Source organism: Hemibagrus wyckioides, linkage group LG06 (assembly GCF_019097595.1).
Source record: "Hemibagrus wyckioides isolate EC202008001 linkage group LG06, SWU_Hwy_1.0, whole genome shotgun sequence".
NCBI lineage: Eukaryota > Metazoa > Chordata > Actinopteri > Siluriformes > Bagridae > Hemibagrus > Hemibagrus wyckioides.
The window spans coordinates 21,200,539-21,214,834 of NC_080715.1; the positions used below are offsets into that span (position 1 = coordinate 21,200,539).

The 14,296-nt window shown below is 38.9% G+C and overlaps 1 protein-coding gene across 5 annotated transcripts in view; it reads left to right on the plus strand.

Moving 5' to 3' along the window:
* The window catches only part of sema5ba (sema domain, seven thrombospondin repeats (type 1 and type 1-like), transmembrane domain (TM) and short cytoplasmic domain, (semaphorin) 5Ba), a 90,751-nt gene that overhangs the window by 39,090 nt on the left and 37,365 nt on the right, over positions 1-14,296 (plus strand). For all 5 annotated transcript variants that reach the window (XM_058391793.1, XM_058391795.1, XM_058391791.1 and 2 more), the window contains exons 3-5: positions 3,157-3,397; positions 11,335-11,434; positions 11,672-11,717. In XM_058391793.1, coding sequence (XP_058247776.1) covers positions 3,211-3,397; positions 11,335-11,434; positions 11,672-11,717 — 333 coding nt within the window. In that variant the 5' untranslated portion in view covers positions 3,157-3,210. The remainder of the gene's footprint in view (positions 1-3,156; positions 3,398-11,334; positions 11,435-11,671; positions 11,718-14,296) is intronic.

A 14,296-nucleotide genomic window follows, 5' to 3' on the forward strand; every position in this document is an offset into this window, starting at 1 on the left:
ATATATTTTTTTTTTGTAATGAATGTAATATTTTTATTTTTTATTTTGGAACAACAACCTCTTTATCTTTTAATTCAGAAAACATGCCTTCCCGAGTGTGTATTCATTTACTTCACAATAATTCTCCATTAAATTACTTTACAATAATGAGATGAGAGATGAGAGATGAGAGAACTTCAAGCTGTCATTGTATTTTATAGCAAATAATATGATAACATGTAATTAAGTGCAGTAGCACCTTTTACAATGCACATTGTCTCAAATCAGATTTAGAGAAATAAAAAAAATTTCAAATAAATTGCAAAGTTTAATATTAGATTTACATTTATCCATAATTAGCAAGCTTAAGGCAACGGTGTCAAGGAAAAACTTCCTGAGACTATATGAGGAAGAAACCTTTAGAGGAACCAGACTCAAAAGGGAACCTATCCTCATCTGGGTGACACCATATAGTGTGATTTATAAATAATGTATTTTCTACAATTTTATATAGTCAAGTGGAGTTGTGTAACCAGGAGCTTTTAGTTGAAGGGTACAAATGCTAAGCTTAAAAAATACATACAGACAGTATCTTTTTATATGCTTTATTTTGACCCGCTGATGAAATAGATCTTTTTTGTGAGGCAAAGATACAGCTTGCTGTCTCGTTTTTTCTATACCTAATTCTATTGGAGTTCATCTCAATGCCAGAAGGGTAGCCCAAGCATTACAGGAGAAACAGTTTCACAAATCATCCACACTGTAGAGTGACTCATACTGCCAGTGTCCCCACTTGATACCACCATCAGTTTTAAGTGAAGATGTTCTGTGCTTTAAATGAGATGATCGCCACACTCAAGCCTTTCTAAGCCGGGTCGTTTCTTAGACCTCACTGCACCGAGAAAACACTCCTATATTCCGTCTCTCATGTGTCCAAAAAACCATAATGACTTGGTCATTAATGGGGCTTGTTGCCGTGGCAACACGCAGGCCTTTGGCAGAAACAAGCCCAGGACCACTTGCCCAGCAGTCACACAATTCCTCCTCTGATCCTGGAGCTGTTGGCCAAGAGACTCTGATTGCATAGTCATTAACGTAATCCAGGAGCAGCTCTAAATCTAACTGCGCACTGGTCACGGATAATTGTCTGTTCTCTTTTGCTGGCCGTATCTGCAGTGGCTCTAACAGCATGGTCCAGGTGGCTCCTTTGTTCCCCATTTCTCTAGATAAACTTGATTTCTATGAGTGAAGCCAGGAAGTGCCACTCCACCTTGCCAGTTTCTAAGAGGGCACTTTTGTTGGCACGCAGCACTTAGCATTGTGGTTTTCAGACAGCTCTGCTAATACTCCCGGGCCTAGGGAGGAATGTTACCAGCTGTTCAGGAGCTTAATTTGCAAATTTGTGTGTTGTTGGGGGGTATGCGCACATCTGTGTATAGCCTTTAGAGTTTTTCTCTCAGGATGTCGAGACTAATGAACTCACAGCAGTAGATTTATTGTTGGGGAGAAACTGGCTAGATTTCGGTGCTGCTGTTCAGATGTATGCATGTGTGGGTGTGTGTATTTGTTTATTATATGTTTACCTGGGCCAAGTTTTCTCTCTTAGCAGCTGGCACTCACTTACTTGGCTAGCTTGCACTAGCTTTGACTACAATAGAGGAATCATTCGAGGTTCTATATCGCCCTTATTGAAAATCTGTGCAGTATCTTATTTTTGTCCAATGTGCTATGTTCTCCCTCTGTTAATACCAGTCGATTCTGGATTGTAGATTCTAACTTGACGATTTGATTTAAGCTGTATCTAAAAAAATAAAATAAAATAAAATAAAAAAAGAGTGTTGGCTGCAATGCCCTGGCCTCATTTGCCTAAGTAGTTACCAGCTGTTGTGTGAAAATGATTGGGGGTATAATGGTTGATTTTGTAATTAATGGAGCTACTAATTTGTTATTAATCGCCCCATTAAATGAAAAAAGTAAGATGCACACACATACTTCTTATCCCAGGCTTTTTAATACATCATATTAATGCTCAACTTTACTATTAATAGTAGTAGTATTAATATTCAGCTCATTCTGAACAACAGACCTGAACTGAGGTGTGAATATGAAACATTATTGTTCTGGGGAAATCACATCAACATAGCGTAGGTCTCATCGTGTGCATCATGTCAGAGCTACATCCGTCTTAACCCTCCGCCAGGTATCAGTAGACAAGTTACAAGAGTGCAAAGTTGACTGAAGACGTTGCTGAAAGGGAGCCATTTGAAAATTAAGTGAATGTAGGGAGGAAAATGTATTCTTAGCTCCCATAATAGCCCACATATGGAAAGCCTGAGGGTTAATTTTATCCTTAGTGTCTTTGGCCCGTAGTTTTATTCAGGCATGATTATCGTTTCCCATTAAGGCCTATCTGCTGTGACACATGGAGAGCAGAGCACTTAGCACTTGGCAGGTCTTTACTTTCTGTGTGGAGATTGACAGGCAGCTTCTTTTCTGAGTGAGCTGTGATTCAGCTAACTGCTGAGTGGCGTAATGTGGCTGCAGCAGGAATGCAGGAGAGTTGAATAAAGATGGGGATGTCATGCCTCCTCTTGCATCTAATAAGATCAGCCCTGATATTAAAACTCCTCCACATCAAAGTGCATTTCACACACAGTTGCTCTGGTCTGGAAGGAGTTTTAAATTTCAATTTGTCTAAAGAACTTTTAAGCCAAAGTATCATGTTATGTCAGGAGCTGTTTAACACCAGGTCCTCTTACCCCAGCAGTTTTTTTGTTATCTGTGCCTGAAACATTTTCTCTAGAGGTGTGAGTAATGTCTGATATGCTGTTTCCACCCTGTGTTTATCCACATTTACTCTGCTGCTACAGAGGCCATAAATATGTTTTTTTTTTTTTTTTTTCTTTTTGTGGACAAAAATGTTGACTAAGGAGCTCGCACTGAATTTATATATTTGGGAGCAATATTAATTCATCAGCATTTCTAAGTGCATGGGCTGTTCGAAAAGATGTGGTGGAAGCATTCCAGCGTCACCACCCTTGCATTACTCAATTACCCAGTATTTATTGGGCGTTAAATTAAGATTTCTGCTATTGCACATTTTATTCCATTATTAAAAGGTCAGAGTCTGGTAATATTTTTTTTAGAAACTATCCATATCTACTTTCTGTCTTCCAGGTGCATTCCAGAGGCCCACCTTGGCAGTTAGAGGAGAGGTTGGCCTCAGTCACCATGAGAGCGTTGCCACGGAACCTAGTTTCCCTGGCTGTGTCTGGCCTTTTCCTCTGTCTGCTCTCTTTTGGCATCCCTGCTGTCTTCTCCCAAAAGCCCACAGCTCCTACCGAGCCCAGCCCAAGCTTTCAACCACAGAGCAGGCCAGAGTGTACCCACCAAAAACACCCTATTATCTCTATTCAAGGTGAGTGCTGCTAACACACTGCTTCTATGCTACAAACATCGATATTCTCCAGCTCAGAATGTAATGTAATATACCGTGCATTTTGGGAAAAAGAGATTTGCAAAGATGCTTGCAGATGTGTGGTAATCCTTTTTGTAGTGTTTTTTGGTTTTGTGGTTTGTGGTGAAATGCACTTGAACCAGGCTACCAGAATAATGTCTGGCATGTGAAAGCCTCTTCTGAAGTTACTTGGACATCTGACTTAAACTAGTCTTTTTAAAACATTAAAGAGTCTAGAAACTCATATAGCTTGAAGAGGAAATTGCTATGTTGTCTTTAGTTGTCTTTAGTTATCGTTGTGACTTTGTTTAAAGTTATTGCTTCTTTGTTATATTAATCTTGATCTGTCACAAGGGTTTCATAATTAGCTTAGTTAAGTTAAGGGTTAATTTTGTTTTATAAGGATGTGCGTTTGTCATTGCACACTTTGAAAGCTATGTCCACTTTCCTGGGAGAGATTTTAGAGCTCGGTCTCACACTGTTCACACTCTGCCTCTTTGTGAGACTGGAGAGAAATAGGGACGATGTGTGCTAACGCTGATGAACACGCCCTGTTCTGTAGCAGATGAATGACTTTCATTCCTTGCACCCCCCAATTGTCAGCTCATGAATAGACCAGAATGTGGAGTAATACTCTTCAGTCTTTCAGACAATATCTTGGGTAGCTAAAAATGCAAGATAAGCTTTTTTAGTTTAGACAACAGACATAGATATATATTGAGAGTGAAAGATGAACCTATGGATAGAGTTTTGTGTGTGTATGAACTAATGTACAATAACAATATTTTCTCTGGGTATTTTTCTACCTTTCTGGGTATTTAAAAAAAAAAAGGTTTAACAGGAAAAAATATAGAAATGACAGCCACAGGGTTTGATATTGCTAGAACTCTACCTGGACAATAGAGCAACCATAGCTCATAAGGACATTGCCTGTGGCCTGCACTTTTTATTGCTAGTGAAAAGACTTGAGGGTTTTTTTGTTTGTGTGTGTGTGTGTATATGTGTGAGGAGTATTTTATTTCATTGCCAGCTTTCTTCAGGGAGGTGCAGTAAGTTGGCCATTATTCTAAAGTGTTATACTACTATTTGGTAGAAAAACTAAACATTGTAATTAGAAAAAACATGTTAAGCATCTAAACTCCCTTCAATTGTTTCCCGCTTTCACCTTCACACAAAAATGGCTGCCGTTCTCTCCTTCTCATGGTATTCCTTACGCTTTCGTCACGGCCATTCATCAAAGCAAAAGTACTTTTGGCACTGCTGAACAATCAGCTCTGCATTGTAAGCTAGCTCAGCTAAAATATCCTTTTATGTTAACCCAATTGCATAGAAACCCCTCTGTACACCTTAAAGCCATCTTTTATGCTAGAGCATTGGTATGGAAGTCATGCCACAATGAAGGTGTGGGCTAACCCTGAGATTAGCTTCTTTGATGGATGAGTATTTTCAAGCAGAGCAATCAGGCAGCCACTGTGAGGCGTTACCTGAGGATAGAGGAAGAGGATAGGGGCCCAGGCTCTAATCTCTGAGCAGCTTTCTGGATGGATCTTGCATGCTTTTAAAGACGAGTTTCGCCCGTCTAAGGTCCTTTTTTTTTTTCAAAGTTGGTTGAGTGCAGTGAAGTGTGGCTGCCTCAGCAGGGGGTCTTCTAAAGCTTTCCGCTAGACCCATGCTGCACATGATGTGACCTGTGTTAAGCTTCATACCAGTGGAATGAGGATTACATTACCTTAATCTGATACATACATTTCAGTCCCTCCCCATAACCAGATACATTTCCTATTTAATCATTATACCAGGCTCACTGCAGAACATACTTACCTGAATAATTATGCCAGCACTCTGAAGGAGGAAGGAGGCCACATGGGACCAGAGCAGTGGGATGTCATTGCAAACTTGTGTGCACAAGATTAAAAAAAGTTCATGAATAGACAGCCCAAGTTTCTTTCCTTAAATACTGCCATTAAAAGGCAATCCAAGTCGGTGTTGAAGTCGCTGTAAAAGTGGCACTATACTGCCAACACGCATGCTGAAGGTCCTGTGATTTTCAGAAGGGCTAATTTCTAGATGTGAGACCCTGAATTTAATGCCAGAAGCCTTGTGTATAGATCAGCCTGCAGATTTGATCTTTTCAGAGACCTGCTCTTCTTTGGTAAAATGTCAGTAATCACCCCACAGCCGATAGGCAACAGTAAGTCGCTGCTCTGTCTGGTTCCGTACTCTCGTTCTCTCTACAGCTACTGTAATTGGCCCCAGATTGTTTCTGTGGACTTGTGGAATGGACTTACTCTCTGCTGTCTACTGGGTAATAGTTGTGCTGTTTAAATATGGCGAGAGTCGTGTTCTGTGTACTAATGCTGGGCATTGAAACTTTGAGAGCACGTACTGTTTCACTACAATTAGGCTGGGGTATTTGGGTTGCTGGTTAGAGCCACTCTTCTGTTGCCACTGCAAACATTATTTAGTCCGTCATTTGTTTGTCCCAGTGTTTGCCTCGTGCTTCTGCACACTTTTGCGTGGCCTTTTTGATTATAGCAAAGAAACAGCTAAGGCAAGTTTAATGGCTTATTGAAATTGCAGGCCATAAATGTTTTTCTCACTGCTTTTGCTTGAGTTTTTCTTTCTGCTTGGCTGAATTGGCCCTCTATTACCTGAATTGTCCCGTGCTGCCCCAGTGGAGTTCGACTTCCTCTTCTGCAACGTGACATTTCATAGCCTATTCATTGTTCTCACTTTTTTGATTATCAGTCTGGAAGGATTTAGATTTCTGAACCATTTTCTTTCTGTCTGCTCATCCAGTAGCCACCTGCCCCCAAAGGACAGAAACAACATGGAAATCTCACCACAGGCAGACAAAACAAAGGCAAATTTGCTATTTGCTCAGATAAGTTGCCGTCTGCCTCCCCTGATAAGATTCTAGACGATCCACAGAGAGGCGAGACAGTCTTTTGAGAGAAGAAAAGGAAAATAAGGGTGTGTTGGGAAAGAGAGACAGCGAGGTACCTCCATCTGTCAAGGGACACTGCTGGTGCTATGGTTGTATTGACAGCTACCTGTCCTGTAGTCGGTGGACGCATCTGGGTTTTTTCCACTAGCCATTAAAAAAAAAAAAAATTAAATGGCATTCTTTTCTTTATTTTGTATAGTGGTCTTGGTATTCTTTAGGATGTAATATTTGTCAGTTATAGTGTTTGTGTCACTGTGTACTTTTTAAAAATTATGTAATATTTAGCATAATCATAAAATTGTAATTTCTTCTTTATCTACTACCTCTGGCATTTCCGTGTGTCATTTAGCAAGTTCAGAAACGTTTCTGGTTTCTTACTGATAGCCAGCTTCACAAAGCCACAAGCAACCTAAGAATTAATCATTGTCACTGAAACAGATGACAGTGCAGTCCGGCGCTGCTCCAGCATTAAGCGTTCATGTTCCATACCTCAGAGTTTGTCCTTTTCCCAAACCACTGTAAATAGATCGACAAAAAAAAACTGTCTAAAAAGTTTAATTTTTAAAAAATGAGTTTTGGCCAAAATCCATTTGTAAAAATTGTGATAAGTGAGACCATTGAGATAGTCTTAAAAGTATCTCATTTTTTCTTCTGGTCTTTTTTGTGTGCTGTTCCTGAACTGTTCATACTATAGAAATAATTACTGGTCATTTTCTACATGTTCGAAAACTCCCAGCTCCAATTTCTTTGACGAATCTGCCCGAAACTGGAAACTGAGGTCAGCAGAGATGGCAGTTATTTTAACACAACTACTTTGTCTACAAACATGCAATTACAAAGCTGTGGTATGCAACAGGTTTTCATCATACAGAAGAAACCAGAAGAAATATTTGAGTGTAGAGTTCATTGGACATTACAGCTCAAATTTCAGCAACTGACTGAAAGCATTTAAACAAATAATATTAACTTACAGTATCTGTAGAAAGTTGGTGTGCTAAGTGATGACTCTGTAAATACTGTATGTTTTTATATCAGTCTGTGGATTTTTGCTCTAAAGTAATCACTATGAAATGAGATGCCCAGTCTGTCTCTCCTGTAGGCAGGAAATTGTTGATGTAATCAAAGAAAGCCCATTGTTAATGGGACAAAAGGTTGCTGCAACCTATATTCCATTCAGACATGAGAGTAATTATTATAAGTGAACACTGACGCTGTAATGCAGATTCTGATAGTAATTTCATTATGCCATTATTCAAATTTTATTGGTCAATTTAAAATTCAGTTCAACCCAGTAGACACTTTTTTGTACTATAGGCATTTTGCGCTAAAAAAAAAACCAGCTCAATAAATTTACTTAATTAAAATGCGTACCTCAGTTCAAAAGGCTAACATTTACACAATACATTTTCATGCAGAGAATCGAACCCACAACGCTGGTGTTTTGTAACGGTTATAATTTATTCTACCATGCGGGTTTTCATTGCTTAATATTTAATACTAACACTGAATACTTATATTAATACTTTATTACTGAATTAAATGGAATATGTGGTCCGTCAGATGTAAGAGAAAGTAATTCATATAGTTTACATAAAAATATTAATTTTATAATCAGAAAGTGATCTGATCTGCCTGTATTATACTTTACTTTTATAAAAGTTTTTTATTAGCAGATTGAATGATGTAAATTGATAGTGATCAGTTCATGTAGTATTAATGTAAACCAGTTAGTCAGGCAGAATAGTGGTGCTGCATTGTGGTTGCTGCACTACACCAGTGACTTGGGTTCGAGTCTCAGAAAACAGAGTTTGATTTTATTCAAGGATTTGAAAATACATGCTTAATTCATGTTGAACGAACAAGAACAAATTGTGTTAATGCGACTCAATTCAATCACGGCGAGATGAAGCTAACAAACCTTTTTTATTTTTTTAGTGTATTTTATTCAATTATGGTTATTGTTCCCATCGGTGCCAACATCCATGTGAGATTTCACTGTGTAATTGGTTTACATGAATACTATGTGAATCAATCATGCTAATTCTTTTTAAATCAGGCTAATAATTCATTTAAATTATGTTTATTATAAGGAATGAAATCATATTTTAATAAGAGATTTTGTAGATGTAAACTATATGTAATATTCTTTCTTAAATCTGACTGACTACATATTCCTTTTTTCAGGGTGCAAGAGTTTTTGTTTGTTTGTTTTGCCAAGACACTTCTGTCATTGTGGTACAAAATGAAAGGCATGCTGTGGTAGGATTTGATGATTGTAATGACTAAATGCTAGGTGTGTAGGATAACACAGTGTACTGTGTACAAGCTCGCTTGAAAGCTCAAATGTTGATGAATGATGAATCAAAACAACTCTTTCCTGTTAAATATGCTGTCTGCTTTGTTAATCCTTCTTGAGAAGTTGACTAACATCAGTAATGGATGTTATGTGTGTATAACGGGCATTTGTCTTCTGCAGAAGGTCCTAAAAGTTATGTTTAAATCACCTTGAGTGTCATTGTAAAGCACTGCTAAATCCAGCCTCATCCTCATGATCTGAAGCTAATGCGTTACTTTCTTGCTCTATGAATCAGAAAGCAATAATCATCTGCCAACTCCAAAATCCAGCCCATATTCTGTCTGGGGGCAAGCAGGATTTATATTTATCCCTATGTATTCGTATGGACTGCCAAGCCCAAGACACATTTTATGAAGAGGCATTCATGCATATAAAGGCAAGAGTAAAGGGAACGGATAAATGTCTAAGAGTGGACTCTTAGGGTTTATTGCCCTTAAGAAAATAAACAACAAGATTTGCATAGACAGCTCACGCAGTTCCCCTCTAATTTTGTTCATTGTTCACGGCGTCTACAAATAAAGAATTTGTATTAGTGTGGAAAGCGGTTTAGTCATTTGCTGGATGTGCTGCTTTCAGCTCTCTGCTCTGTGTTAAACACTTCTGACGTTCTCCTCAGTGAGCTGTAACCCTGCAGTGTGATGAAGGCAGTCCAGATGTTAGCGTTACACTCATATTGGTCTGCAAAGCCTGATCTGCATGTCAGCTGTCTTCTACTTTGCTCAATTTCTCTTAGCATGCATGCAGCACTCATCTGGGCCACATGAGTGAATGACGCACACTTGAGACAAAGCATGCATGTGATTTAATCTGCCAAGGAGCATCTGTCAATCATCCACTTATTATAATAGTGTGCTTACTGCTACACCCGTGTGTGTGTGTGATAAGAAATATCAATTTTTTTTTTTCAGATTCAGTCATTTTTTTTTTTCTTCAAATTGTGTTGATGTACTGAATCCAAACAGATTTGATATTAAATGACGTGTGAGACACATTTGGGGCTATAACTGCTCATTAAACCTGAATGGGATCACTGCAGGGTGTTGTGTTAAAACTTTCTAGTGTGGATAAACACTACAAACCCCTCCGAGGGCTGTGATTATGGAACCCTGCTCTCGTTATGTCTTTGTAAAGGATGACTTGAATTGTGCTGCCATATGGTCTCAGTCAGACTCAAGCACATCCTTTAGCAGTGTGTAGCAGTGATGCACGGATCATATGCCTTGTCTCTTCCTGTCTCTCAGCAGACTTGCTTAAAATGGTCTTGATTTATTTGCTCATGAGAGAGTGAGATTGTTTTGCTTGACCCAAACATCTGGATGATTGAGACCCCTTGAGACTGTGGTCTGAGGTTTTATTTCACATGCTTTGCCTGGGACACAGGTTCACCAGGGTTCTGACCTGTACAAATACAGCTGAATTTGTTTTTGGACCTTTAAAGCTTTAGTAAAATGTGCACCATATGATGGATGATGGATGGTACATGACAATATCATTGCTTTAGTGTGTCTAGAGTTCATCTTGAGATTTGTGACTGTGACCAAAGGAAACTGCGATATAAAATAAAATGGTTGTCTGTATAAATTCAAAAGATCATGTGTAAAATTAAACGATGGAACGGGATCATCATGAGGTGAAAATTCTATAATATTTCTGGCCACTTTCTCAATACAGTGATGTCAGATCTACTGAACTGCTAAAACGTTCTGATTTTACTTGAAAGATGACAAATCTTCTTTCATCCGCCTCACTGTGAAATCCCATTTTGCAAAGCATGTTAGGTCACCAAAAGATCAAGAGGTTTTATTTTTACATAATGGTCTTTCCGTGTCACTTTGTTCCCATTTTAAAAAGCCCTGATGGGTTCCCTAAATATCTGGCAGGCCAAATTGTCTTGATGTACAGAAGCTTCTGTCAAACTGCGCTTTTATACATTTCCTAGAAAGTGTAGTTTTGACTGAGTGTCATGTTGAATTAGGCTCAGCAGCCATGATGTGGTACAGTGCGTATTGTACCTCACGGCTGGGTCTCCCTCATGACGCTGGGCTTGACTCCCTGATTTAACTCCATAGTTTTTCAGCTACTTCTACAGAAACCTGTTTGTCCTTTTTGTTGAAATGAATGGAGGAGCTAAAAAGGAACTTGCTGTTCAAGTTCTTTGTGTACAGAAGTGTAACATATCAGACTGACAGAGAGAGGAAGAGTGTGCATTAATACAAAACAAAATCAAAATCTAGACTAAAGTCCTTAATTGGAAGATCACAGGAAATCTTACTCACTTGGTGCATCATATACATCATTTGTGCTGATCATTTTATTTCTTGATTTCGTGCCAGCTGCCTGGCACAAAACAACTCAGAGTATGAGTCTAAAAGTGAGTCAGAAATGCTTTAGCTGAATGAGCTAGTGATAGTCATGAATGTTTCCTTTTTTCGCTCATAGAAATGTGTCTGTGACAGGAAACTCAGGCCTGCTATTATAGTGCAATTATATTTCCTAGATTGATCTACAAGAAGTTCTACCATATATGTTTTTCTATAAATTCTCAATATTACAAGAAATCCTCTTTAATGTGATATTCTTCTTTTTTTCCTTTAGCATTAAGCCCTTGGATTTCCACTTTCTCCCACCCTGGTGTACGAGATTACTCCCAACTCACTCTTGATCTGACCAGGAATGAGCTGATAGTAGGAGCAAGGTAATAATTCTTGTACTTCCTGTGTGCACTGAATACTCTTCAATAGCTTATAAGAGGGTATGCCAAAGATTTCTGGCTGAAATCAATCTATATAGAACCTCTTTTTTTTAAGAGCAGTTATTCCCTTCATAGACTTTATGTTTTTATAAAAGCCATATCTGAATTACTCTTAACATTTATCCTTTGTAAGATTGCATTCATCATTTAACCTTTATTTTGTCTCTGACTGTTCTGCAGAAACTACCTCTTTCGACTGAGCTTAAGCAATGTTTCACTTATACAGGTAAGCATAAGGAGATACACCAAAGCTATGACTTTTCTTCTTGCATTTTGGATTCTGAGGGTTGTTCATCTGCTAGACTCACCTTGACTTAAGAGAAAACATTGCCCAAGAGAGAGGCTGATTAGTCCTCCCCAATTCCATTTCAAGCTTTTGCAATGTCAGGCATGGTTGTGTTATGGCTGGATGAAGGTGCGGGTTTGGTCATGCCTCTGTTTCACTAAAGCCATATCCCATAGTCTGTATTGCATCAAACAAGTGAAATCCCCTGGGCATCATTTTCATTACTGTGCTTTTATTTTCCACTGTAATATGCCTAGCTCTAAAAGACACCTGAATTTATCTGAGATCATAGCAGTTCTTCTCCTCGTCCTTTTTCGGCATTCTGTACAGCAACATGATTGCTGTATGTATTCCGTCGCTAAAGCATCCTAAATGAAAACCTTAGCTGCAATTTCATTTTGTTCCATTTCACCCCAGCCTGAATCACCCTGTCCAATTCCTGTGAGTGATCCAAAGTTGGGAATAGGACAGATCTTTCTTCATTTAAACTAACTGGAGCATCACAAGCAGTGCCAGGGTCCAAATCAATGAGGAGAGATGGCGCCAGCAGATGAAGGGGAATGTCTGTGTCTGTCAGAGAAAGGGAGATTGTGGGATTGTGGCAGGCGGCTCTGTCTTTCTGAACTTTACAGCTTGTAACATTTCAACTAAAAGCAAACACCTAGTGAGAGCAGGATATTTTTATTTCATTTCTGCACTGACACTTTCACTCAGATCTGTGAGATGCAATTTTTCTTGTTATATAGTCATTCATTCATTCTTGTCATTTACTTGGGTGCATTTTTCTTCACTTCACATTTTTCTTCACTTCACTCACACGGCCTGTCCTACATGTGTCCTCCAGTGTTTCTTCCCCATCTCCAGGATGATATCAGTCTGTCCCTTCCTCTATATGCCTCACATCATTAGCATTATTGTGCTTGTGTGTGTGTGTGTATGTGGGTATGCATTTGTGTGTGTGCGTGTGTGTGTGTGTGTGCGTGCCAGAAGTAGAAAGGGCCTGAGCAGGAGCCAGCTCATTTCAGAAATGCATGTCCTAGTGCCAAACATGCAGGCTTTGGCAGGAGGCCTGCAGGGCCAAAGCAGAGTCTTTTCCACTTTCCACAAGCTGGATGAGGTGAGAAGTGTTAGTGCCTTCCCTCTGAATTCATGCCCAAGCTATTGAGAGAGCTGACCCCGCCAGAATGCTTGCTAATAAGTAAAAAAGTATGGCAAGGGAGATGGCCAGGGCCAAGAAACTCACCCACACAAATCAGCATTTTTAAGTGTTTTCAATGAGCTTTTGTTGCTTTATGCATATGCATTAAGAATCTGTGAGCTTTGGCCTCTAATTAAATCAGGAAGCAGTGCAATCATTAGTATCACTATAACTCTCAAAGTATAAGGAATCAGTGTTCAAGATTATTTGAGAAAATGTTTGAGAAAATCATTCCAATAATTAGGCCATATTTAAAATGGTCAAATATTTAGCTTGAAGCTGCCAGGTTTCCGTTACAGCTCAGGTCATCCACATCCATGCAAAAAGTAACAATGTTGTTGGCATGACTGTGTGAAAATGCGTTAAGTTAAAAATCTGCAAATTATGATGTCAATTTCTAGCATTCTGTTATAGAAGGTTAACTTGAGCCAACAGTGCTGGTCCTAACTCCTGGTGCAACCTGAGTGCACTCAGTTGCGTTTATTCCAAGAATAAATGAGCCATCCAGCTAGCGGTCCAAACTGCACCTGCTGTTAAAACCAATTAAACTTTCAGAGTCAAGTTTTCAGCCAGGAATACAGATGCTGAAATGGTCACACCAGAATGTGCTTCAATAACATTTTGTTCATGATTCTGAAAAAGACTAGCACAAAATGTTTCCATATTTTTCTGAAGCCGAGATGGACTCCTACTCACATCGCAAAGTTTCACAGAATAGCCATGCAGTTAACTCATTTTGTGATTAAAAAAAGGGTGGTCACTAACTCCAATGAAAAAAACAAAGATTGCAGGAAATTACATCAGTATAGGAGAACCAAGAGAACTCTCACAGTAGTCGTAATCATCCACACTGATGGCTGGGAAATTCACACTATATCCCCAGGTTCTTTGCGAGATATGAATGTTGCTAAAAATTTCTATCACTTGGATATGAACACACATCAGTGTGCACCTCTTTTCCCTCTACAACTTGGGTGCCAACTTTCGACACATTAGGGCTTTGGGATTCGGAATCAGCTGAGCTTAAGACAATGAAGAATATTCACTTCCTGAGAACCCTCTAGCTGAAAGATATAATCTTCAAACAAAGCAAGATAAGCTACAACGCTTTTATCAACACACTGCCTCTGCTTAAATACACTTTGAAAAGTTGTATTTAACCGTAATTACATTTAAACAAAAATCAGCAAAGTAGTTAATTTAATTCATTACCGGACATTTGACTGAATAATTCCTTACGTCCAAGCAAAATTGAGTCAACATGTTCCATTAGCTGCTTCATTTTTCACCGCGCAGATGGTGTTTGCTTTATTAAATCCTA